Source organism: Carassius auratus, unplaced genomic scaffold, assembly GCF_003368295.1.
Source record: "Carassius auratus strain Wakin unplaced genomic scaffold, ASM336829v1 scaf_tig00214077, whole genome shotgun sequence".
Classification (NCBI taxonomy): Eukaryota; Metazoa; Chordata; class Actinopteri; order Cypriniformes; family Cyprinidae; genus Carassius; species Carassius auratus.
Window position 1 is genome coordinate 1,110,148 of NW_020527513.1, and position 26,643 is coordinate 1,136,790.

Sequence of the window (26,643 nt, forward strand, 5' to 3'; positions counted from 1 at the left end):
GTATCATATATGTAGCACTGGGGAGACAAAATTAAATAAAGAAATAAATAAATAAAAGGATTGAATTATTATAATTTAAATATAGTTTATATTTTATACATTTGCCTTATCCACGCAATATGGTTTTTCTACAAGTAATTTTATAAATAAATAGTAAATAATAATTATTATAACATACAAAAACCTTAATTAAATAAATACAATATAAATGTATAAAAACGTTGTGCAACAGAAAACATTAGTGAACAATCATCTGCTAATTTAACATGAATATTGTGTGAACATGTTCTCCTTCGACCATGGATTCCACCATGTTGAGGGGTTGATTTTTGAAAGAACTTAAACTAAGTTGATTTGGGTTCAGCTGATATGTATTTATATATTTATATTTTGATCTAACCATCAATGTCCCAGTGGCATTCAGAAGTGGTCAGTAGGCCTATAGGATTATTTATTCACACATTGCAGCTACTTTTATATTTGGTCTCAATCTTGAATGTCACCCTTGCATCAAAAATGGGAACTTGGTTGAAAATGTAACTTTTCTCACTGCAGCCATAGCAGCTCAGATTCTTCATTTCAAACCCACACTCAGCTGGAGCAGGTTCACTCAGCTAATCCCAGTATTTGGCGCGCATTGTGAGCAGGAGTGCTGACCTGCGCGATCATACTGGGAGCAAACCCTTTGTGTGCCCTGCTTTCACCCAAAACACTGCACTGCACTTGCCAGTGAATGGACTCACAACACCCATGTGGCACTTCTATAGTATATGCTGAGCTGGCGACCCTGTGGTCTGTCCCGCGAGCCCACCAGAACGCGCTTCACGCACCCGGCGCGCACAATAGCGGGTGCGCGCACGCGGTGGTCGGTATAAAACCGAAGCGCCAGGTTCTCTCAAAGCTCCACGCGAAACCGGCGTTAAGGCGCGTGCCACACTCGAGCTCAGTGACTAAAACGGTAAGATCCCAAATTACATCTAACGGAGCTCATGGCACAATTATACATTTATTATGGCCTACTTTACAAATATCATATGGCCACATTATGTGAGTGGTTTATGATTCATATAAATCTAACAGTTGTACTACATTTTATTACTAAAATAGCTACTTTAGTATATATCTATTATTATTAAAGTAACTTTTTCACATCTTTAATAATGATAAAGAACAGTTTAGCTTGGTTTGTTTTGTTCATTACTAACATTTAAGTGGTATTTATTTGACTTCATTTCAAAATTTGCAGCTAATATCATTGATAAGTTTTATGGTCTTTTTTAATGTTTTTTTTTTTTTTTTTTTTTTTAGATAAAGATGTATAGGTTCACACGATCCGCCATGATGATGCCCATGATGAACTATGGCATGGGAATGGCCCCTTTCTTCAAGGTAAAATGCCATTAAACACACACACACACACACACACACACACACACACACACACACACACACACACACACACACAAATGTTATTAATGAAACAGATCAATAGAATATGGTTTCACCTTAACCTGGCATACAAACTAAATTTTCATTGAAATCATTATTTTTAAGGAACTTTTTCAAGTATATAACAGGAAAACACTTAAAAAAAATTAAAAATCACACCACACACTTAACCTGTGTGCTTTTACTGTGCTAGGTGACTGTATTTGAGCAGGAACACTTCCAGGGAAAATGTCAGGAATTCACTTCAGAATGCTGCAACATCCAGGAGTGTGGCTTCGACAACATCCGTTCTATTCGCGTTGAGAGTGGCGCGTGAGTTACAGAATGTGTGCTTCCATGCAGTATGCTCTAGGGAGCTTTCAGCCAGTAGTGTTTGCCCATGTTTGACTGGATGTTCTCTCTCTCAATAGCTGGGTGGGTTATGAGCACCACGACTTCCAGGGACAGCAGTTCATCCTGGAGAGAGGAGAGTATCCTCACTGGGATGCCTACAGTGGAAACCTCTCCTACCATGTGGAGAGACTCATGTCTTTTAGACCTGTTTACTGTGCTGTGAGTTATTCATTTCCTTTCATATACTAGAAATCGTAAAGGAATACAGTATTTTGTGCTGGCTAATATGTAATATTTATTCAACAAGTGAAGTCTCCATAACAAGATTTTAAGAAAAAAAATCAAGTTGCATTGGAGTGGTCATGGGATTTCAACATAGCAGCCCTAATAGGTCAACAGTTGAGATTAGCTATATACTTAGAAATATATATAAAGGTAGATGCCACATTTGACACTGTCTACATGTTCACCATCTCACAATAAAACTCAATGATTTTGTCAGTCAATGAGATACCACAACAGCAGTCTCTGGTTGTAAAAAATGCAGAGATTTAAATTCCTGAAAAAACTGCATAAACTTTCACAAGGTAGAATTTTGTGGTTTGTGTTTCTAATATGTATTAACTCAGTATTAAAGCTTTTAAATGTAATATTAGCGAACAATTACATCTTGTTTTGTGTTAGTTTACCAAAATAATCTGCTGAAGTCTATTGCAGATATAGATATTCATACAGAGTTGCATACATACAGGCTACCTGCTCTCGATTGTTTACAGACTGGATGTGCTCGTTCCAATATGGCGGATGGCTTGCGTTTAGCAGCCCATAAAAATATAGGCATCTACCTAAACATATATATGGTATATATTGCTTTATGCATGCATACTCTATGTATTCAGGTAACATTTGATATTCTTAATGGATAGTATACTGGTAGATATTTTGTATATGTGTTTTATCTTTCGGTTAATATGTCTATTTAGCTTTATTTTTATTTCAGTACTATAATTAGTAATTTTGGTATTTTAACTTATTTAATTTCAGTTAGCTGCAGAGGCAACATTTTAGTTTTAAGTTTTTTTTTTATCTTTATTTCAAATATTCTTCTATTTCAGCTTTAATTTAATTAACAGAAATGTTTTTAATAGTTTTAGTTAACAACAACAGCACTGATGTAATCTCTCGAATATGTGGATATTAAGGGTTAATCTCTCTCGCTCTCCCCTCAGTCCCACCAGAGCAGTCGCATGACCATCTTCGAGAGGGAGAACTTCCTGGGCCGCAGTGTGGAGCTGTGTGATGACTACCCCTCTCTGCAGGCCATGGGATGGTGTGGTCCTGAAGTGGGCTCCATGCATGTGCAGTGTGGCGCGTGAGTCTCTTCTCTGTATTTTAATGTTCTCCTTTTGGCACAGAAGTACCTAACACTCGTTTCTCCATCTATGTGTGTAGTTTTGTGTGTTACGAGTTCCCAGGATACAGGGGAAGGCAGTACATCATGGAGTGTGAGAGGCACAGCGGAGACTTTCAGCACTGGAGAAACTGGGGTTCCCACAGCCAGACCCCTCAGATCCAGTCCATCCGCAGAATCCAGCACTAAGAGCTCAGGCTCACCGGGGGACACTTCACTGATCACCCTGCCGCCCGACAAACACACTTTACACATACACACACTCACACTGTTTTTCCTAATGAGTGTCTTTTTATTGCTAGGAACACACATATCTAGACGGCACACATACCATCATATTTTACATGAGGGTGCCAATCACGTTTCTGACTATGACTAATGTCAGGTGCTAAACAACACCCTCCCGAGGTGCTCAACACAACCAATGCAAACCGAAGCTAAGTTAAGCCATATCCCCGGAGGGGGACTGGCTGAGAGCTCAGAACAAAAACATCAGACAAATAAATACTTAATAAATAAATTTGTGTTCACTTCAGTGACTCAGTTCTGTGCAGTTATTGTGTGTCAGGATGTGGGATACACAGAGTACATTCATTTCATTGGAACCAATCCATAATCCAATGTATTAAAAATAATGACATTTAATGACTAGTTTAAGATATTTATTACACATGATTTTTTTCTTAAATTCATAATAAATCACTGCTGATACTTCTAATTAAAGCAAACCTGATGAGTTTCTCATATGTTCATGTTGAAATCTGCAATTTTTGTGTGGTTATTGTTATAAGACAGTCAGTAGAAATAGAGAAGCTGTGAATCTTTGTTGATTCAAAGTCAGCTTTACAGAAAATCACTGTTAATATTTTTTATATCTTCATTCCTTATCTACATTTAGTTGAGCGATAATAAAGTTAATATTTTCCATCAATACATCCAATCAAGCAGTTCATATTTGCTATATAATATATATATCTTTATGTCAGTGTACAGGATGTACTTATACGTCCAACTTTTAATATATAACTGATAATATAGTTCACAAGTAACCAACCATTTTTATAAACATTAACAAATATTAATAAATGGTGTGAAACACATTGCTCATTGTTAGTGCATGTTATCTTATGCATTAACTCATTTTAACAAATGAGACCTTATTGTAAAGTGTTACCCAAGATTATTTTTTAGCGAGTTTTGCTATTTCCCTTTGAAAATGCAGATCCCCATATCTGAACACAAGAACCACCAAGGTTGGATCCATGTCTTTTAATTCTGAACATGGCTACAAAAGATGGCAAATGACAAGAAAACTCAGTGTGCATTAACAGTAGTCTAACTAATTATGATAAGACACGATTGTGACACAAATAAACAACTTTAACATTCAGAACTCAAATTTATAAAAAAATTCTGATGCCTGAAACTGAAGCCACCAAAGTCGAAAGAGCAAATACTGCCAACGGTCACACATGTGAACTCTTTGTTGAATTATACACAGGGAAAAGGTACTTTGAAAAGTATTTCAAATATGCACCAACACACATGAAGAACTCTGAAGCTAAACAGTAACAGAAATTACTACATGCTTAATTAGATCCTAAACTTATCACATCAATCTCATCGTCTTCATCACTGTCCCCCTCCTCGGTGCTGAGCACAACATCGGCAGTGATCGGCAGCACAGGGAAGGACTCAGACAAAGAACTAGAGACCTCCACAACATCAACATCCTCATCCTCTTCTGAACTGGCTATTGACCCTTGTGTGTTTCTAAGTTTCTCTAGCGGTGTGGTGGGGACTAGTGCATGTGACACAAAATGCATGTCGGTCGTGTTTTTAAGCATGAGGCCTTCTGTGCTGCATCTTTGCAAAGGAGAATCATTGAGAGAGTCAGCGCTCTCAAATCTTCCATTGCTGTAGCTGTCCTCCATCAGCCTCTCTCCTTTTGACATGGTGCCACCTGTGAATGATCAATAGTTACAACAGAGAAGTATTAATAAAAGCTGATCGTAATTTTCATGTTACTGCTAATAACAAATAAATGACCAATATCTAATTGTAAGTCTGTTAAATCTATACTTTCTTGTCTAAATACAAAAATCTATTATTTAAATAGTCAGGGTTGTCACAGTTAACTAAAGCTTAAGATTTTGGTTAATCAAAATATAGCTGAAATAAAATATATATATATATTAGATGAAAAACTTAAGCAACTTCTTGAAATAAAACAAGTTTAAGTACTAAAATAAATAAAGGTAAAACTGAAATAAAGATAGACAAATTTACAAAAGGTACACAGAAAAAATGTATTTTAATTGAAAAATTGAAAAAAAAAAAAAAAAAAATATATATATATATATATATATAAATATTAAATAACACCGCTACAAGGCATCAAACTTTTATATATTAAAAGCTGGATGTAAAGATTACAAAAGTTATTTTTGTTTTTTAAAGGTGTTTTAAGTGAACACTAGATGGCAGCAAAGGTAATCTACATTACCAATTAAATATCCAAATCTCTAATACTGGCAAAGAATTGAAATATTTTGCGCTCTTACCATCAGCTGAAGGCAGATTCTGCTGAAGAAGAATGTTCTTCTGATTGGCAGCCTCTTTCATCCTCCCACTTGTTTCCTCATCTTTTTGGTTTATTCTGCTATTATTGTGCCCCTCATCCCTGATTCTAGCATTCTTCTCTTTATTCTCTGTCATGTTCACCTCAGCTCCACATACTTGTGCAGTTGTCAAGCTCTCCTTTACTTTCTGTTTTTTCACAGTCCACATTGTGTTATCTTCTCCTTTTTGCTCTTCCTCTCTTTTATGCTGATTTCCCAAGATCTTTTTCATTATCTCAAAAGCAGAAAGAGCTGGACGGGTCCCAGTGGATTTATTCTTCGTGTCTGATTGCTTGGGTCGTGAACTCTCTGTAATGCACTGCACCTTTAACGTACCTCCTTCTAGAAGAGATTTAGTTGTGTCTCTTTTAGGACGTCCCACTTGTTTCTGTTTAACAAGACTGGACTCTGTGTGAGCATTCAACTCTGAAGATATTGACCGATCCAAAGGCTTCTGTAATATCTTTGTTGTTTGTGTGGCATTCTTCATGTTGTTGCCACTAACCGGGTTTATGACTTTCCTTAAAGCACTCGTAACACTGCAGCTCGAGTCAGCTGTGCTGCCGCTGCACTTTTCTTCACTATGCAGCCTGCTAGTTTTCTTTCTCTTTTTCTTCTTTGGTAGCGAAGCCTTTACCCTCATCTTCTCTAACTGTTCTTTTTTCCGTTTTTTCTTCCGTTTGGCTAGAAGCTCGTCTCTCCTAGGCAGTTCTTCAATAACATCCAGCTTCCTCTTCCTACTCTGGCTTCTGGTCATCCTGCCATATTTCAGCCTCTGTTCACTGTGCTGTCCTGTTGATTTCTCCATTTCCACACCTGACACCTGCCAAAAACATGACGGCTTCTGTGGTCTACGGGCAGATGATCCTCGTGGTCCGTTCTTGGATAATGAGGCTTTTGATCCCTGTGTTGTTGTGGTCATAGAAGTGGCATGTGCATTTGATGTGTGTGTGTGGACTGTGTAATTCTGTGAGGACTGTCCACAGGTCTGGGTTCCATCTGTTATGTTAGGTGCCATCCCATCTTGAACGTCTGAATCGCATACACTAACGTGTTGCTCAAACGTTCTCAGAAAACTATCAAGTATGTCAGACAGCTCACCTTCAGACTGTGGCTGGGTTATACCCAGATCCGTGAGCTTAACTGAGGACTGTGTTCTTGGATGATCCATGTTGGAATCTACAGTTGCAGTAGTCGTTATTCCATTTTGATTGTTGGGAATAAATGGGAGCTGCGCGATGACGTCATCTATAAGCCAGTCCATTGGCTGAGTGAGGCCGCTCTGATTGGCTGCTGGGAGAGCAGCGGTGTGCATCAGGGATGGAGCTGAAGGGTTCATGGTTTTTTGATCAGGGGGTGAAATTCTACTGAAATTTTGGGAAACATCTGGTTCGGGCAAGGGATGTTTGCGGGGGCGACCTCTTCGCCCTCCTCGAGGTGGAGCTGTTTCCTACAGAAGAAGAAAGTGTTGTAATTCAGAGAACAGAGTAACTGCTTAGTTACATTTATAATTTGAAGGGGTCATATCACTAGTTAATATTTTTTTATTTAATATACATTTAGATTTAAATTACTTTTTAAATTTTGGGGTCAGTATGATTTTTTTCAAAAAAAGTTTTTTAAAAAGTTTTTTTTTTAGCTCATCAAGGCTGCATTTGTTTTAGTTTTTTTTAACTACAGTGAAATGTTATGTATTATTAATTTATTTAAAATAACTGTTTTCCATTTTATTATATTATCAAATATTAATTTATTCGTATGATGCCAAAGCTGACAGCCTTTACTTCAGTCTTTAGTGTCAAAAGATCCTTCAGAAATCAATTGGTGCTCATGTAACATGTCTCATTATTATCAGTGCTGAAAACAATTGTGCTGCTTAATATTTTTGTGAAAACCATAAACATGGTTTTTACTGATTATTTGAAAGTTCAAAAGAAGAGCATTTATTAATATAAATCTTTTGCAACATTATAAATGTCCTTTATGTTCAATTTAATCCGTTCTCGGTGGACTTGCTGACACCAAACTTATAAATGCTAGTGTATTTTTGATATTTTAAATATTTCTTTGTGCTGTACGTGTCATGCATCAGTGCATTCATTTTTCTGACATTGCAGGAGTTCAGAACGAGAACTTTTAGTATCACTTAATGGACTTTTTCATTTTGAGAGGACGGATTCCAAGTTAAAGCATGTTTTGATGTTTTATCCAAAGCAACACTTCTTAAGCTCACCCCCCCCCCCCCCCCCCAAAAAAAAAGATCAAGGAAAATTAGATCGCTCATGATATGACCCATTTAAATCATTATTTAAAACACAAGTAAAATAACAAAAAACTTAGATTTGTATTTAATGTCACACCTCCTCATCTGAAGATGTGGTGAGACACCTACCTGTCGCACTGGTTCTACCAATCTGCCTCTGCTCCCTTTCTGTCTCTGCCTGGGTCTCCCCCTTGATGAAGACCTGCCTCTCTCTCCTTCCTCTTTCGTCGCTCCTCTGCCTTGTCGTCTCCGTTTAAGCCTCTCGTGATTCTTGAACATTTGTCTGGTGTTTAGCATGCTGCCAGTTCTACCCCCACCTTGCCCCATCCAGGCCGACCTCGCCACTCGTCCACACCTATTCATGTTTTGCTCTCTTTTACAAATACTCAACCCTTCTCCCTTCAGAGCAAATCCTCCACGTGCCACCGCCCTACGCACCCTCGTCGCCCTTCCTTCAGTTTTGACGTCCCCTCTAATTCCTCTCTGACTCTGATCCCTCTGTACTGCACCCTGTGCAATGTTGGTGTCAATAAAGTAATTGATATAACCTGGGATATTGTTCTCAAACCGTGCAAATGCTTCTAAAACACACCCCTCACCCTCTGAAACACGCCCCAAAGCTGACTGGCCTTCATTGGACAATGTCTCAACATTTGTACTATGAGAAGGGTAGGGGTGAGGTGGCAGTGGGGTTGGAGGCTGTTGGTATGAAGCTGAAGGGGGACATTCGTAGACCTGGGGCAAGCAGGGCGGTCCACTTGCTGTGGGATATATAGCGGTTTCAGGGACCACATCCATGACTTGAAAGGAAGGCATGTTCTCTGGATTAACCTGGACGTTTTGTAGTGTGGCCAGGGTGATGTCAGAGCCATCCGTGTACGTGCAGAGCCCCTGATCGGTCCTCCATGATGACGTGCCAATCAAATGAACACTTTCAATGGTCTCTTTGGGGTTTTGACGTTCAGAAGGGACAGTCTCAGTTTGACACTCTCTCTCCGCCACCTCTTTCACGCACTCCGTCTGTGTGTTTCGCTCAGTTCCCGGCCTCTTTGCTACTTGCTGAGGTATGTCGATGCCTAGTTTGCAGGCTGCCGATAGGACTTCCTCTTTGTCCTCGTTCAGCTGACCTGAGTACAGCAGACTGACCAGACTGAGCAGCGTACAGGCCTCCACAGCTTGGACTTCAATCAGTCTCCTCTGTCCACTCCGGGGGGATGGCATGGCTGACAGAGCCCCACAGAGCCAAGGACTGAAGGCAGACAACACACAGCTGTGTACAGGCACAGACACATCTAGGGGAGGAGAAAGTACAGTAAACATAATGGAAGATGGAGAAAGACTGGTTAATGAGCAGTGGACGGACTTTCTATGTCAAACCTCGGGTCTGCAGCACAATGTCACAGAACTCTGCCCTGCTCTGCTGTTTTTGGAGCTCTTTCACCAGAAGCGTCTCGAACGTCAACATCTGTGACAAACGAAGACATACTCAGACATGCTCATAAACAAATGTAAAGCATTGTCAAATGTGAAAAGCTATAAAAAAAATATAATGCTGCCGTTTTTCCGTGCAGCTGTGCAGACAACAGACACCTGTTATGGGTCGGGACCGTGCACGCGGATCTTCATGCACTCGCATTGAAATTATAAATATATAATTGTGTTTTAAATCAACAACAAAATCGTGCCATGCTTGATACTGAAACCAGTCAAGCCAAAACAGTCTTAGCGAGTAAAAACTAACTTCTGACCTTTTGTCGTTATGACATGAGAAAATTCAATGACGGCTGTCGTTTATCCAATTTTGTCTCTCCTGTTTGTGTCGAATTCACTGGATTGTAAGTATGGTCGCACGTGCATCGCTACAAACTCGTGGAGCTCTACAGGTTTGCGCAAATTACCGCGCAGCACTGGCTCGAGCATTTCCACAGTGACTGTCTGATTGTCCGAGTATGGGGGGAAGCGACATACTCTTTCATTAATATCAGCACGTGATTTTTTTTTTTTTTTTTTTTTTTTGCGTCCATGTGAGAGTGTGAGAGTGTCAACATTTTTAATTGCGGCAAACCCTTTTTAAAATGTCTTAAAGGAAATGTTAGAAGCGCTTGAATGTGTGTTCTGAGTGGCTGCTATGTGGATGTTTACAGTACTTGTGACAGAGAGGAGAGTTCTGGGCACGTATTCAAAAAACTTTATCTTACCACTAAGAGTTCTCCTAAAAATGTTTTCCTCTTAAAACCTATTCACAAAGCTGCTGAGACAAACTTTTAATAAACAAAGAATAGAGAGAAGTCTTAAGCTAAGAGTAAGTGCGGGGTTACTAACTATGCCCCACAGTGATTGGCTGATAGTCTCTGTCAGAGATTTATTCATATCAATATTTTAGAGTAAAGATAAATGTTTAAAAATAAAAATGTTGCCACATTCAAATAAAGATTTTAAAATGCAGGCTAAGTGTAGTTAATTAAACAAGTATGTGTTCAGCTAATTGTCAACCTTTTATGTATGCTTCTCATAATTAGTGAATATGCATATAACCAGCCTTTTAATTAACAGAGTAGAATAATCATGGCTTATATTAAAACATGCAAACGTAAAAGAAAACCAAACTGGATGCAAGAACAGCTGTTACTTCTTGTTACGAAAACAAGGACATAATCAAAGGAAAATTTACGTTTTCGTTCCGAGGCAGATTGCTGGCAACAGCCGTTTTAGGATAGTTTGTGGCTTGGTGTTAGTGATTTAGGAGTCTTCTTCACAAACGTTTCACAGATTTAGGGTCTAGTTTTAGCGCTAAAATGCTTTGTGAAATACATTTAGGTAAAAAATTTAGGATTCCTTTTTTTTAAGATGTTATCCTAAATCAGCGAGTAAAGAGCTACTTTTAGCCTTAAAATATTTTGTGAATACGGGCCATGTATCATTATTATTTAAATGTGTATCTTTTTAATTTATTATGGAAAATATGTGAAATATTATTGAGGCAGATTATCTGAAATAATGAAACAGCAAAAAACAACACACTGACAATTGAAAACCATAGCGCGCCAATAAAAATGTTTTAGCAAATCACGTGGGCCGAGACATCGCGAGATTTCGGAAATTTACACAGAGGTCGCGAGGTCGACTCAGCTGACCAACCTCTCGTGCGTTATTACCACAGTCTACGGTTATTACGGAGTGAAGCGCGTGCGCCTCAAGCTGGGAAAATAACGCCAATTTTTACCTTCTCACGAAACGTGACACTCAACAATATATTGCAGGTATTAATACATTGCATATAACATTGATGGTAATGTAAATATGCGCAGAAGTTGCGGGTATTTCAGGGCTGTCAGTGGATGCTGACAGTGGCTGTGTGAAGAGTTAGCTTGTCGGCTACATTGTTAGCTCCTCTGGGTAACGTACTGGAGAGTGTTCTAGATTATCCCGATTTAATTCCCCTTCAATTAATAGGGTACTTTACTACTACATGATGGACCATTATTCTGCTTTTATTTACGTATGATGGATAAAAAAAGCTGGCGACGCTTTACAGGTGTGACGTACAGTAATATATTTGCAAGTCTGTAATTGTTGCCGGTTGATTTTCAGATGTCATGACTAGATAGTCAGGATTTACGTTGACAAGTGTAGTTCTGCTTTGAGTGGACATTATGAATGTATTTCTACTGATTGTAGTAGTACCTTGGTGAAACAATACATGTTTTTTTTTCTCAACAAATTGTTGTTCGAAAGCTTAATGTTTAGATAAGCATAATTAATTAGCATAGAGCTAGTAAGAGCTAATGTGCTTGTGTTTTGCCCACCCCCACACCTGGCAAACTACAAAATGACAAACTGCTTAAGAACTGTTTCAGGGTTTAAAAAGACTAACTGAAGTCACTTTGCCCCTTTCTTCGACCCTAGAGTTAATAAGTCCGTTTGCATGTATGTGTGATGTGTATGTTCTGGGTGCAAGCTTATTTTTATTTCTCTCAAGAAATAGAGCCTGGTAATATTTGAAAGATGGCAGACACAGAGCAAAGGAGTCCACCTCCTCAGCCTCAGACTGGACCTATGGTAAGTGCAATGACTTTTTAGGTTTGATAAGCTTCTTTTAAGTGCTAAACAATGACCTAATGATATATGTTTCCTGAGAACTTTTGTTCTCAGGAAATTGTTGTTCTTTTATTTTTGTTCTTTTTATGCCATTGCATTGTTTGGAGCATAAGAAACAAATGGAGAAAAAAACATTTTTGAAGATTTATTATTATTGTTATTTTTAATTCTATGTCCTTTGTAGAGGACACCAGGGGGGTATTCCAGAAAGCAGGTCATGTGACACACCCGGGTATGTTTAAGGGTATGTAAGCGGATGAATAAATGTAGGTTTCATTGTATATCTCATTTTTACATCGAAGACTATCCAGTGCTATTTTACATTTAATTATTGGGTTTCTGTACCTTGATACCTACAAACTTGAAAAAAACTTAAACATTGTGTAAATAGCACAAATAAATAAAAATAAACAAACATACTATTTAAACAATTTCAAACAGGGCCCACTGGTACAACCAGGCCAGGCCCGTCGTCAAGGGGGGGCATTGGGGGGCAGTGCCCCCCCAAATGACTTTTAGTGCCCCCCTAAACGTAACGCACAGAACAATTAGCCAAACTTACATTAGACTTTTGATATTACATGTTCTTGATTTAAGATCATTGCGATACTGACGTTGTTTCAGCAGAACTTGACTCACAGGAACAGTAATCACTACAACGGTAACACTAGAAATGCATAACACATTACCTTCAGAAATGATTCAGACAATTCATTATTCAACGCATTATTACACAGAACATAATTTTAAATATAATTATATTCATAAATGACTGTTAAAACATCCCAAAACAGCACCCAAACCTTGCAAAGACCTACCTCATTAATTATTCAAATACAACAGCCAATGGCAAGTCTCCAGCAGCAGACGTTTCAATATGTTATTTTTGTGTTAGTAGTTTTATTAATTCAAATTACAATATGCAGTTTGTTTGTAAGTATATGTATATATAAATCATGCAATTCATTTAGTTAAGCATACAGTATTGTATTGTTTATACGCAATTCCTTTGCGCAGCTGAGCTGCACATTGCATGCGATCTCAGAATAAATTTTTGGCGGTTTTGTACAGAAAAGCTACAGTATGGATATAAGAAAGTGGTTTAAAGATTCGTCGGTGAAAAAGACGACTTTGACCAACACCAACGTGTGTGGAGACGACTCTGGAGCTAATGAAATGGTAGGATTGGAGAATTTATTGTCTAATGAGACACAAGTTCACAGCGTAGACAGAGCAGCGGGTCTAATTATGAATAGATACAGACGGTTGGTCTGGGAACGCCCCGTCACGTGATGTGAATTTAGCCCGTGGGGGAAAACATTGCCTTGGCGACAATTGAAATAAACAGGACAATCACGCCGAAGAGTTGCTGTGTTGTTTTCTGTACCTCCAATAAACTAACAAATTATGAATTTAAGTTCTACAACCTTCCTAATAAACATACAGAGCCGGAAAGGATTACAAAATGGCTACAAGCAATAAATTGTGAGGATGATCAAGGGAAGTTGTGGAATCCCAAGACTAAGCATGTGTGTGTGTGCAGTCGGCATTCATCACAGGCAGGCTATATTAACATCGTGTTCATTATTAACATTATCAAAACTGTGTAAGGTTGTTTCAGAAAGTGGAATGCATATATAATTAGCCTTATCATTCTACCTTAAGCAAAACTATGTAACGTTAGCCTAGTGTCGAACATAAACCCACTTAAAAAAGCGTGGACACGTAACAACTTAGTTTTGTGTCAGAACTTTTACACTTTCATTCATAAATTCACCCCGTCTGTGTTTGCGAAACGATTGAATCGCAGTCAAAAATAGAGTTTGCTGTATAAAGCAGAACGTCACGGGATTTGGCTATTTTTGAATGAATACATCTATATTAGGGCTGTAAAATGAATCAAATATCGATATGGACTAGTGTATATGAATATTAAAGTTAAAAGAGACTACAATTGTACTACGTGTCTCTGGGAATGAGTGCTCAATATGTGCATTTTGCCAGTCAGATACACACGATGCTCGCAGTGTTTTCCCCCACGCCGACCACGCCCCCAGCTATGACTAGATGCCGACTGTATCTATGGGCCTACTACTAGTGATGACGTGATTGCCGTTGCTCTGGCTGTGACTGGGCCAAAGCTGCAGGCCATTGATGATCTTGGAAATGAAGGACTGAATCAGATCATTTTACAGCGATACCCTGCTCGCTTGTATAATAATAAAAATCGCTCCTTTGTGTCTTCATGGTATCAGACTCGTGACTGGCTTGAAATATAGTGTCAAAGCTGATGCAGCATTCTGCTTCCCATGTCGAGTGTTCAATAGTGCGCACGCCGTAGTTGAGACATTGAGATCATACGGTGAAGTATTTTATTTGAATAATTGAACAAAACAAGACTATTGTGGTCTATTTTAGTTATAGCCTAATATGGGTTGTTGTTATGGTCTGTCTCAGATCATTAAAAAAAGTGTGCCCCCCTATGAAAATTAAATGCCCCCCCATTTGGTTTGTTCTGGCGACGGCCCTGAACCAGGCGTAAGGTTGTTTGCACCTTGTGCAATGTGGAATTAGTTTACAGCTTTTTCAAGCACTTTGTGATGCATTTTGGAAACAGGAGATGAGCCCCTTTTCTAATGCACCACCTAGCTTGATAAACCCCTTCTCAAAGACTCACTGTTTGTCAATTTTATTTGGGTTACACACATATTCTGAATGCCTTGTGCAGAATTCGAATGAGCCATTTTAATCTAGATTAATTTTGATTAATCTAGATTAATTTCAAGATCACAGTGAGATTAATCTAGATAAAAAAAATTAATCTATGCCCACCACTAATATTTACATTTATGCATTTTATCCAAAGTGACTTACTTTTCAGGCTATTTTTCTTTTAACCAGTACATACACATGATATGCATGAAATATACATGAAAAGGCATGTATAGGCAAACAAAGTTGTATTTTTTCATTCACCAATTAGTTTTTAGGTTTCAGGCTATTTTTAACCAAACTTTATACAAAGATTTATAAAAGGTATGTTATGATAGAATGATTTGATATTAACAATATTAATTATAACGATTCACTCACTTCACGATGCGGTACGATTTAACAAAATTAATTTAAGACAAATTATAAATGAAAAGGTGTCCTTTTATTATTGCTTGGACAAAGTTCTGCACATTTCTTTGTGAAATTGAAATGTCAAATAATAAAACTAAATTGAAATTTTAAAACAAACCCCAAATTTAATCAAAAATTAAATTAAAAAATCTAATAATATATCAAAAATCTCTTTCAATATAAACAAAGGCTTTGCCTTTTCATTCAAAATTAGAGGCAACCACTGCATTTGAATCACAATCCAAACAAAGATACTGTGTTAATGTGTAGTGAAATTATGAAAAAGATTATCCTGCCTAGAGTGTTTATTTTGGGGCAAAAATATCTCAAGGTCCCCCAAACACAACGAGCTCCAAACACTTTCTTTTAAAATTAATATCAGGAGTCCTTTTATAGTATTAGGTTCTATACTAGGTTAGCATCTCAACCGATTTGAATTGTCACATTAGGGTTGGGCAATTTTGCAAAAAAGTCAAATCTCAAATTTTCTCTTTTTTTAAAGATATGAAATTAGTCAACTTGAAAATGTAACTACATGATTCAAGTTACTTTTTCTTTATTAACCCTCTAGTTCTAATTCTATTCCAAGTGCAACACACATGAAGTTGTCAACATGATTTAAATATTAAACAAATCACTTGTTCAATATCTTTGAAGAAAAGATGCAAAAACTGCATGTACAAACTTGTCTTTGACATAATATGTGTTAAGAAATAATACGGGGAAAATTATTTTAGAAAATCTCAAAAGTCAAGGTATTCCACTGCCCACGTTGCATCTTTGTCAACACAAAAGCGCATTCTGTGAACTTAGCCTATGGTAATGGCAGTGGTTTTCATCTCCAGTCCTCGCGCCCCCCGCTCTGCATATGTTATATGTTTCTCTTATCACTTCAGACATTTGTTCTATTTGACTGTAAGTGCCCTGCGAAGTGGACATCACCAGATATTCACCATGATTATTCCAGTTCAAAGCAAGCGTGTATTCCATTCAAAGGGTATTAAAGTGTGCAAGATGAGAATTTAAATTGTCTTTATTTACAGAGGTATGTTATGTCACATTTCTTTAGTAAGTTTCATATGTGTGTGTGAAGACGCTGCAGGCAGCAGCACAGCGCAAATCTGTGAATTAACGGAATTCAACGGATTTACCCTGCTCAGGTTGTAGGAAGCAGTGAACCCTGTGTAGGGATCCTGTCAATCGGAACACAGTTCATTCACGTAACTCTCTTCTAACAAGCTGGTTATCTAAATCAGGTGTGTAAGATAAGAGAAACATGCAAAATATGCAGAACGGTGGGGGTGGGGGGGGTAGTGTGAGGACTGGAGTTGAAACCACTGATTTATGGTACGTCACAGAGCACATCACACACGAGTGGATAATCACATGTGCTGACTTGCGGTTGGATCGTTCTTTTCTCTTTACTGTTTTCACTGGCAAGATTGTACCTTGAAAATTATACCTTGGTTCGTAACAAGTCATATTCTGATTTGAAACCCCATAATATTTTTCTGAGATGTTTATCACAAACAATTGTAAAATTAATAATTCTGTCAATATCAGTCATATTTAAAGGTTCGGCAAAAGGAGTGTTTATGATCAAACCTTCAAACATTTGGTATCTCCCTGAAAAGCACTGAATGTACTCTGTACAGGATATTCAAACTTAATGTGGCATGCATGTTCTCAGAGAAATTCACTAAAATATAATGTCACAAAAGTCTATGGTTGCGTCCCAGGATGTATATATAATATATACATATATGTGTGTGTGTATATAGTTTTTTATCTTTTGTTGTTTTTATATTTTGGAGCTTTTTAAATCTTTATTTCAGAATGTTCGTTATAACCTTGACTCATGATCATATTAATGTATTGCAGCAATTCCTCTTGAGTAATAAGCTGGAAACGGCTATGTGGCTGTCACGGCTGTTCACCGTCTACTGCTCCATAATGTTCATTCTGCCACTGCTTGGGTGAGTCATGTTCTTTTACAAGGCACGTTCACAAGCTTTTTTACCATTCTGTTTTGTTCAAAAACTGGGTGCAACTTTTGTGTTAAGGTTGGTTGGCACATTGGTTTCCATTTGCCAAAAATTGTCACTATGCAAAAAAAAAAAAAACTAGGGATGCTCCGATCAATTGGCCGATTATCACATTTTATGACTCGATAAGTACTCCCTACACTTGGCCAATCTCACGAATCACGAAAAATTATTTGAAGCCACGGTCATGTCAACGCCGGTGTAGAAATTCTATGACGTTTCGAGAAAACAATGAAAAATTTGCTATTTGTTGTGTACGTCATCCCCCTGGAGCTGCTTCAGTGTACAACTGTTGGATATTTTTCTTACAAAAATAAAGTAAAATGCAGCCTAATTTTCATTTTTGGGTGAACTAAAAATGAATGTTTAAAATGGATTTTATCTGGCATGTTTCAGAAGACGTCTTAATTTCAGGTAAACTTTGAGTCTCAAATTTCAACACAAATTTGAACACAAAACAAATTTGAACACAAAAGTTGTAACAATTTGCCTTTCCAAAGCACATCTCTGTGTTGAAATCTTTCATGCACATTCGTTACCCTAATTGAGAAAAAGTCACAACAATCAAGAAGAAAGTTTAACCAGTATTTCAAGCAATTTGAAAATTCAGTGTGGGTCAGATTGACGCCAGCACAATAGAAGTTAACGATTGTGTATTTTGTGCCATCACTAGGGATGCTCATTTCGATTAATTTTCCCGACCGACAACCGCCGCTCCTTAATCGATTATTAACCGTTAACTGATAATATTATAATATTGAATTGGCATTAAATACAAATAAAATTGACGTGTATCTGTGACCCTTTAAAAAAAATACAAACAATTTTTTTTTTTATCAAAGGGTTTATTGTAACGTGCAAATTGCAAACAGCAGCATACAGAACAGATCAACAACAGAACCTGGATTCAGTTTAAATGTCCACGCACCTGCAGCATTTCTGACAGTGAGAGAAAAATAGAATAAAATAATACAAATAAAAAACAAAATAGGCCTACAATAAATATATTTTTTAAACTTAATTAACAAATTAAGATGACAAAAAGAAAACACTGAATCCGTTTGAGCGAAGCTTTCAAAAACCGGAATTTTTTTTCGTTAGACTAAGATTTTTCGTTAAATAAAAATAGCAGCCCTACCTCAACAACTTATCTAATTTTTATTTTAAAAAAGCAACATATCAGCGTGATGTAGGGTCAGTCTGGAGCGCAACCTGTTGACAGTTAGACCCACGGTCTCCAATGGGACAGATGTACCGGGAATACACAGGTAACACCTCGCTAGAGTGGCCAGCCACGGGAAGTGCCTTTCATTTGCTTTCCACCAGTCAAGAGGATTAATATCCAGAGGAGGAGGATCGTCTCTCATGTAGATGTCAACCTCTGCTTCTGGATAATCAGTGCGTAATCTCCTCAGATCGCCATTCATCGCATCTTCTTCCTGATAACATGGAGGGCAGATTGTGTTGCCCTTCATCACTCGAAGCTTGTGGGTGTTTGCTTCGTAAATGGTACTTGTGCTACTGCTGTATTTTAATACAACGCCGCATAATTTACAGGTAACTTGGTCGCCCTTTCTGTTAAAATGATCCCACACAGTGCTTCTTTTCGCTCGCTTCATTTTGCTTCCCTTACTCGGAAAAAAAAATTCTGCAGGCATGTGTCACGGGTGTGGTTGCGTGTGCTGACGCGCTCCGTGAGTTAATAAATATAAGCTATATAGTAGGCTATTTTATTTTTAAACCATGCAGCAAACATCCAAAAAAAAGAACCTTAAAAAACGTTTTAAACCGTTTAACTGATAGTATTAATCGGTCAAAATTTTTACTTTCGGTTAACGGTTAAACGGTCAATATGAGCATCCCTAGCCATCACATTAGTATGTTGAGGACTATTTAGGGTAGTAAGGAAGGACACGTCCATACTCACAGATTTTTTTTTTTTTTAAGTGAATGATTGGAAGAAGAATTGTTTTTTTTCTTGTCCAGGCCTCAAGCAGCTAATAACTTCTATCAGAGAGCATTGCTGGCAAACGCCTTGACCAGCGCTCTGCGTTTGCACCAGAGACTTCCTCACTTTCAGCTGAGCAGAGCCTTCCTGGCCCAGGCCTTACAGGAGGACAGCTGCCACTATCTCCTCTACTCCCTCATCCTAGTCAACTCCTACCCTATCACAAGTATCCTTTCTCAAAGACCCCTTCATTTAGAAAAATCTTGAGGGGGGGGCGGGGGTTGTTCTGTTATGGCATTATATTGTCTTTATGCAGCCTTGACTTTTGTTCTCAGTGAGCATTTTTCCAGTGTTTCTCTTCTCACTTCTCCACGCCACCACCTACACTAAAAAAGTCCTAGATGTAAGTCTCTGCCCTTCTCATTTATATCGCTCAGATGTGTATTTGCCATAATTCCATCCTGAATTTTGTCTCTGTTTCATCTGCTTTCAGACCATAGGTCCAGACAGCCTTATGTTTGTGAGGAACTTTTTGAACAAGCTCACAGCCAATCAGCAGAACATCCTAAAGTTTATTGCTTGCAATGAGATCTTCTTGATGCCAGCTACAGTCTTCATGCTCTTCAGGTCAGAACTGACGTTTAGCTGTTTTGTCCAGTGTAAAATCTTTTTTTCAACCCTGTAAATCCTGAAATATGAAACAATAGAAGGGATGTAACGATGCACCTTGAGGCAGTTAAACACTGATACAAATGTGACGATTCAAGTCAGCTGAGATGTTAAAGGAGTTTTATGTAGCATTGACACCGAGTGGTTGAACTAGGTATTGCAGTCCAAATTCAAAATATTGGAGCGGGTTTTTCCATCCGGCCCCTCCTGAACTTAAACCAGGCAACACATCTGTAATATGGTTTCTTACACGTGAAACAAAAACCAGGGTTTGGCTAATGTATGTGTCTGTTGATGGATGCATTCTGGCTTCCCAGTGCATTACAACAACAGCAATGAGAGAACAAGGGGGAAAAAAAAGGGAAAGAAAAAAAACCTGGACAAACCATTCACTCTTATTCAATGCGAATGCCCTTATGCTGGAATACGAGCAGTCATTCTGAACCTGGGTGCTGATAGCGCGCATACAGGTGAGACCTGAACAGCACAAGATGATATTGATATGTGTTTAAACAAAACCCATATAAGCTTTTCCAGTTTAAACATTTAAGAGCCAGACGATGTGAGCAGTGAGAAGATTTGTGCGTGCGTTCATCCAAAGCATGCAATTCTGCATCTCAGAACAAGCGCAAATATTAAGCTTTGTCTAAAGTATTGTGTTTGAATGGACAAATTCACACAAAAATTGTCATAATGCCCGTCTTGATAAGTATCCTATAGCACAGTGCACTGATACAGTACGTTATTCTAGCTATTCAATCAGCTGAACGTACTGTATCGAACATCGGAAACAAAGAAATAACTCACTGCTCTTGATTGAATAGCTTTTGTAACTTTAATAAAGATTAATCTTTAATTTCTACAGTCAATCATGCAATACTGTTTTACATTTGATTACTTTATTCATTTCTGTACATTAAAACTAATGATAGACTAAACAAAAAAAAATCCATGAAAATCACTGTTTATTTTATTTGTAACTTTACTATATTGTATTTATTTGTGCTGTTGCTTGTAGTTAGAATATTTTTATTTTCTTTATTTTTATATGAAAGTATAGTGACCGAACTGTACCGAAACCATGACCATAAAACCGTGATACAAACCAAACCGTGAAAAAGTTGCACTGTTCCACCTTTAGTGTTGACGTAATTGTAGAATTCAAATGGATTCGATACGTTTTGTGGTCTGCACAGCCTCACGCATGATCCGAACCGTGATATCATGTCTCTAGACCGTAGCAGTCTGTCTGTACTGCTGCGATTCACATCACACAAAGACTTTCTTTGGCCCATGAGAAAGCATATTTACACTGTCTTTATCGTTTCCTATCCCCTATATAGTGCACTACGTGCCATTCAGCATACAGAAAATACTACATCTGTGAACAAGTGACCGATTTCAGCTTCAGCGTCTATTTATAGTGTGGGGGGCGGGACACTTCAGATTCTAGAGAGCATTTGATTGGACAGAAAATCTGACGAGAAACTATATACTGATGAGTCTATATTGCCGTAAGTGAGAGACCGTAAGTTTTGAATGCTTATATCTTCTAAATGCAAATTTTGTCATCGTTTTGGAGCACACTAGCTTATACATAAACTTAAGGCTAAAATATTCATACTAAAAGCCGAAAAACTATTATTTTAATTTCATGGAGACTTTAAGCGCAGCACTGCTTTGTTTACACCGGTAACCAGGGCAACGCTGTTCCATAAGCGAACAGCAATTTTAAATGGAAAGAGCACAGGTGAAGTCTTTACTTTGTTTATATAAAGAAATTTATTTATTTGTATTCTTTATTATATTTGAGGTTTGTTTATTTAGTTTTATTATTTTACATATTTCAGTTGCACAAAGAAGTGATATAAAGTAATACAAGTAATATAAGTTGACACCTTTTCATTTATAATTTGTCTTCGATCTCATTTTGTTTAGAAAGAAGTGGAAAAAATCACTTTTTGTGCATCATATTTCATTGTGAGTTGATTGATTTGTTACATCCTTAAAGGGTTAGTTCACAGAAAAATTAAAATAATGTCATTAATCGAACCTGCAAGATCCCCGTTTATCTTTGGAACACAGTTTAAGATATTTTAGATTTAGTCCAAGAGCTCTCAGTCCCTCCATTGAAGCTGTGTGAACGGTATAATGTCCATGTCCAGAAAGGTAAGAAAAACATTATCAAAGTAGTCCATGTGACATCAGAGGCTCAGTTAGAATTTTTTGAAGCATCAAAAATACATTTTGGTACAAAAATTACGACTTTATTCAGCATTGTCTTCTCTTCCGGGTCTGTTGTGTGCACGTTAATACGTCAACTGTCACAGCAGTTGCGCTCAGACCCGAAAGAGAAGACAATGCTGAATGAAGTCATATTATATGGACATTACACCATACATACCGTATTTTCCAGACTATAAGTCACACTTTTTTTCATAGTTTTGCTGGTCCTGCGACTTATAGTCAGGTGCGACTTATTTATCAAAATTAATTTGACATGAACCAAGAGAAATGAACCAAGGGAAAACATTACTGTCTACAGCCGCCCTCTCGCGGCTGTAGACGGTAATGTTTTCTCTTGGTTCTAAATAAATGCGACTTATAGTCCAGTGCGACTTATGTTTTTTTCCTCATCGTGACGAATTTTTGGACTGATGCGACTTATACTCAGGTGCGACTTATAGTCCGGAAAATAGGGTACATTTTCAATGAAGGCAAAGAAAGCTCTCGGACTAAATCTAAAATATCTTAAACTGTGTTTCCAAGAAGAACGGAGGTCTTACGGATTTGGAACGACATGAGGGTAAGTTATTAATGACATAATTTTTATTTTCTGTGAACTAACCCCTTAAATAATAAAAGCAAAGACAAAAGAATACGTGTCACTCGTATAGTTTTGAATGGGGAAAAATGCAACACTCAAAAGCCCCACCTTTTGAGTGAAAGAGCCAATTGTTTATCAGTAAAGTCAGCTGCAGTTGCCATTAGAAGTCCCAGTTGCTATAGAAACAATCAGCATCTTTGAGACGTGCTCAAGACTGTGAATGCTCAATAGCTGGTTGAGCCTGAAAAATATGATTTTAATACTATTTGTGTAAATAAAATAAAAAACACACACACATTTGATTAAAGTTGTTGTCAGATTTCATTGGTGATTTCAAATATGAAATTTAATCTTAAGCGTTGCCATTTCAAAGAGATAGGAGTTGCACTTGCATGCCCGAGAAGCATTTCAAAGATGGCCTCCAAAGCCCCTTTCACACTGCCATTCCGGCAAATACACAGGTAAAGTGTTCATGCAATTGTTCACCGGTCGCTAGATTTTGCACTTTCACACTGCCAGTGATGACCCGGTATATGTGCGTGCTTTCACACACAACCCTTGAAGATCCCGTAACGACACGTGACATCAGGGCGTGACGTGTAATGTACGAGTCGAAAACGCTAGGCACGTTATACTTACACTGAAGCAAGCAAACGATCTCTGCGTCAGCGCGGAAAGTGAGGAACTAACTGATGTCTGCTTCATTACAGTTTGCAAATATGTTTTCGTCGTGAATGTTGATCTTCCTTCAAAACAGCTGGTAAAAGTGTCGCGCGATAACGCACGTCATCACTTAGACACGGAATTAGATCTGACTTTTGTTCACACATCGCTCGTCCCGGGTCGAACCCCGCAATGTTACTAGGTCCCCGACCCAGGTTCAATGCGGTAATCAATTCCGGGACGTGGTTGCTTTCACACAGAAGGCGACCCGGCAATGTTACGGAAATATTGCGGGTCCGACGTGCAGTGTGAAAGGGGCTCAAGTGACATGACTTTGATAATAGTCCGAAAAATATAGTCAAATCTAAAAAGAAAATAAAAAACCTTTGCTTGTTACATCGGGCTTTTATGGTTCATATAGTATGATAAAGGAAAATATGGAGCTCATACACAAGTAGGAAAAACGCCTCAGTTTTACTGTAGTGATGTAAATCAAAAAAGATCTTTGTGATAGTGTAGCAGACTTCTAACATAAAATGCATAAAAATATCACTTGTCAATCTCCCTTAGTCTTAGTGATATTATATTAAAATGCTTAGTTTTCTGATCAAAGCTCTGTACTTTTGATTATTAGGAAAAACCTATAATTCAATACAATACAATGATGATTGAGAGATCTACAAATAAACTTTCCTCATAATCCTGATTTTTCACATTTTTTATTCACATTTTAACATGGGTAGTTAGGTAAACCTAAACCACTTTCATCCAGTAAGTGTTCATCTGGAAATAATACTAACAATATAAAAGTTCTTATATTTCACTTCACAAAAATCATTTAAGATTTCAAAGCAAAAAAAAAAAAAACGAAAAAGTAGGGATTTTCTGCAAAATTCTAATAATTTAGCCGTAGAAATGTATCAAATATGATACAGTAGGCTTTATAGGGTTAATAAAGTAGTAGTTTGGTGCTGGTAAAAAGCGTGATTAAAGCCATGCTATGTTTCTTGTAATAAGATGACGATGTGTGCTTTTGTGATTCGCAGTGGTCAGGGCAGCTTGCTTCAGCCATTCATCTACTACAGGTTTCTCACTCTGCGCTATTCCTCAAGACGTAACCCATACTGTCGGTAAGAATCTTGTATCTTATGTACACACCGAGTAGTGTTATAGGTACATGTGCACACTTCACCCAAAATATGGGGATCTGCGTGTTGTTCTCATTTCCATGACAAATGAATTATTAGAGAGAAGCTCAGCATTAGAAGCTCAGCAGTTTGTAAATGTATACTACAATTATATGTTGTGTGTGTGTGTGTGTGACCTGAGCCCAGTATTGTTGTTCACAGTCTTACTGTGATGTTTGTGTATTTGTCCTGTCAGGACTCTGTTCACGGAGCTGAGGATTTTAATGGAGCATTTTGTGATGAAGCCCAGCTGTCCGGCCTTCTTCAGGAGGATGTGCCTCAACAGCATTGCCTTTATTAGCCGCCTTGCTCCCACCGGTGTCTAACATACACAAACTACTTCACACAGTTCACAGATTGGGACAGTTTCAAGATTGACTTACAAACAAGATGGCCAGGTCTGATAACTCAGAGGTGGAGGTCCTCTTCTGCATGGAGGACTGCGCCCGCATATGTTTGGAGAGACTATCAATCTGACAGACTACATCCAAAAAAAAAACAGCAAGATGATGTATCTCTGTGGACAGTTGTCCGCTAAGGCGGTAGAACTGTTTATAGGTCTTTAGAGCTTTTATATTCATGTTGATTTTCAGGGGGTAGAGAGGAGCCCTTGAGATGTTTAATCTTAACTGCTAGGGTAAATAGGTAGAGCTCTTACTAGCTTGTCTTTCTATTGAAATAATACCATACTGAGAAATCATATTTCAGCTGTGGGTAGGCTTGTTTGCTCTCTTGTTTGATTCCATTTTTTTTATGTTCTTGCCAAGATTTTTTTTTTGTTTTGTTGTTGTACTGGATTACCTGAAAAATCTTAATGTACCTTGCTCTGAGCCTTTCCCAGTAGTTGACAATGATCTGAATGCCATGAAAGACTTTTCATATATAACTGTCTTGATGCCTTTTTCATGTGAACAGATGATTTAGGTTTTATCAAATAATCTGTGATTCTCATTGATTACATAGAGCCCTATACTCAACTGTTCTTTGCCTTCTATGTGATTTATGTTCAGGGCATGTTGTAACTGAATTTCAGAGTATTTCAATTATTTGCTTGTTATATTTATTGCATCGGTTTAGAACTATGGTCTGTGTAAACTAATAAAATGTTTTAAACTGTATCTACCACTTGTTATGGTCTTAGATTTTAAAGCTCTTAACAGTTTTGCTGAACGTAGAACCGATGTGTTGCACTAATAATATAAAACACCAAGACAACTGTAAGTGATTTTAAATTGATTTTTGTTCTCTGATACCAAATGTTAATGTTCTGGCAATACAGTTAAGTTACTGTGCCACTATAATTTTGCTCAATTTCAACAATAAGATATGGTTAATTAGCAGGGCTACAAACGCATGAAGTTTCTAGAAAGAGAGGTTTCCTCTGGGATAAATGATCAAGTGCCCATGTTGGTCCACAGAATTCACAGGACCTCTTGAAATTTGATACAGCGGTTGTGTCCCATAATATGGTAAGTTTTGACCGGTTCATAGCGCATAAACATGCGATGGCTGACTAGTGGAAGATTGCCACTTAAGCAAATTCATTAAGTTTTAATTGTTTAAATGTACATGAAATCCACACTTAGATCATAACTTACATTTGCATTGCCATTTGTGGCAGCAATTCTTTTCTGCAATACTATGACTTTACAAGAGAAAAAGATGGAAAGATAAATCCATAATAACTCTTAATTATGTAGTTATCCCCTCACCAGTGCTTACATCAGTAAACAATTGCCCAGATAAGTAACCATTTTTTACAATGCACCATTTACATTATGAAGCCAAGTTTAATTTGACCATGAGAACAGCATCTTAAAAAAAAAAACCTTGCATAGTACTCCTTTAATCCCAAATTTAAGTTTGTTTAAATCCAGCCAGCATTTAAGTGACTGTGTGGGAGGACCACTTGCCCATTTTTAATTGAACAAAGTTGACCTAAGAAACAATGTTCAAGCACCTCATTTCAATAAATGAAGCAAGAGTGATTAAATGCAAGTGTC

The 26,643-nt window shown here is 37.7% G+C and overlaps 3 protein-coding genes across 5 annotated transcripts; 2 read left to right on the plus strand and 1 right to left on the minus strand.

The window, feature by feature from the left end:
- Nucleotides 1-718: 718 nt before the first annotated feature.
- On the plus strand, nt 719-3,635 carry cryba1l1 (crystallin, beta A1, like 1). Its single transcript, XM_026256556.1, has 6 exons — nt 719-958; nt 1,309-1,389; nt 1,643-1,761; nt 1,860-2,001; nt 3,012-3,154; nt 3,235-3,635. The coding sequence occupies exons 1-6, from the start codon at nt 734-736 to the stop codon at nt 3,380-3,382; spliced, it is 858 nt and encodes a 285-aa protein (XP_026112341.1). The 5' UTR covers nt 719-733; the 3' UTR covers nt 3,383-3,635.
- Nucleotides 3,636-4,396: 761 nt separating this feature from the next.
- LOC113091131 (uncharacterized) lies at nt 4,397-10,045 on the minus strand. 2 transcript variants are annotated; one of them, XM_026256574.1, is made up of 5 exons: nt 9,826-10,045; nt 9,455-9,542; nt 8,207-9,369; nt 5,758-7,264; nt 4,397-5,156 (listed from the first exon to the last, which is right to left on the minus strand). In XM_026256574.1, the coding sequence occupies exons 2-5, from the start codon at nt 9,540-9,542 to the stop codon at nt 4,783-4,785; spliced, it is 3,132 nt and encodes a 1,043-aa protein (XP_026112359.1). In that variant the 5' UTR covers nt 9,826-10,045; the 3' UTR covers nt 4,397-4,782. The 2 variants fall into 2 exon arrangements, with proteins under 2 accessions (XP_026112359.1, XP_026112362.1); XM_026256577.1 differs by lacking the exon at nt 9,826-10,045 and adding an exon at nt 9,668-9,725.
- Nucleotides 10,046-11,194: 1,149 nt separating this feature from the next.
- Nucleotides 11,195-25,758, plus strand: tmem33 (transmembrane protein 33). 2 transcript variants are annotated; one of them, XM_026256535.1, is made up of 8 exons: nt 11,195-11,337; nt 12,057-12,136; nt 17,183-17,277; nt 19,333-19,520; nt 19,630-19,697; nt 19,788-19,921; nt 24,500-24,583; nt 24,837-25,758. In XM_026256535.1, the coding sequence occupies exons 2-8, from the start codon at nt 12,083-12,085 to the stop codon at nt 24,964-24,966; spliced, it is 753 nt and encodes a 250-aa protein (XP_026112320.1). In that variant the 5' UTR covers nt 11,195-11,337; nt 12,057-12,082; the 3' UTR covers nt 24,967-25,758. The 2 variants fall into 2 exon arrangements, with proteins under 2 accessions (XP_026112320.1, XP_026112321.1); XM_026256536.1 differs by having other exon boundaries at nt 11,211-11,337; nt 12,063-12,136.
- Nucleotides 25,759-26,643: the final 885 nt, after the last annotated feature.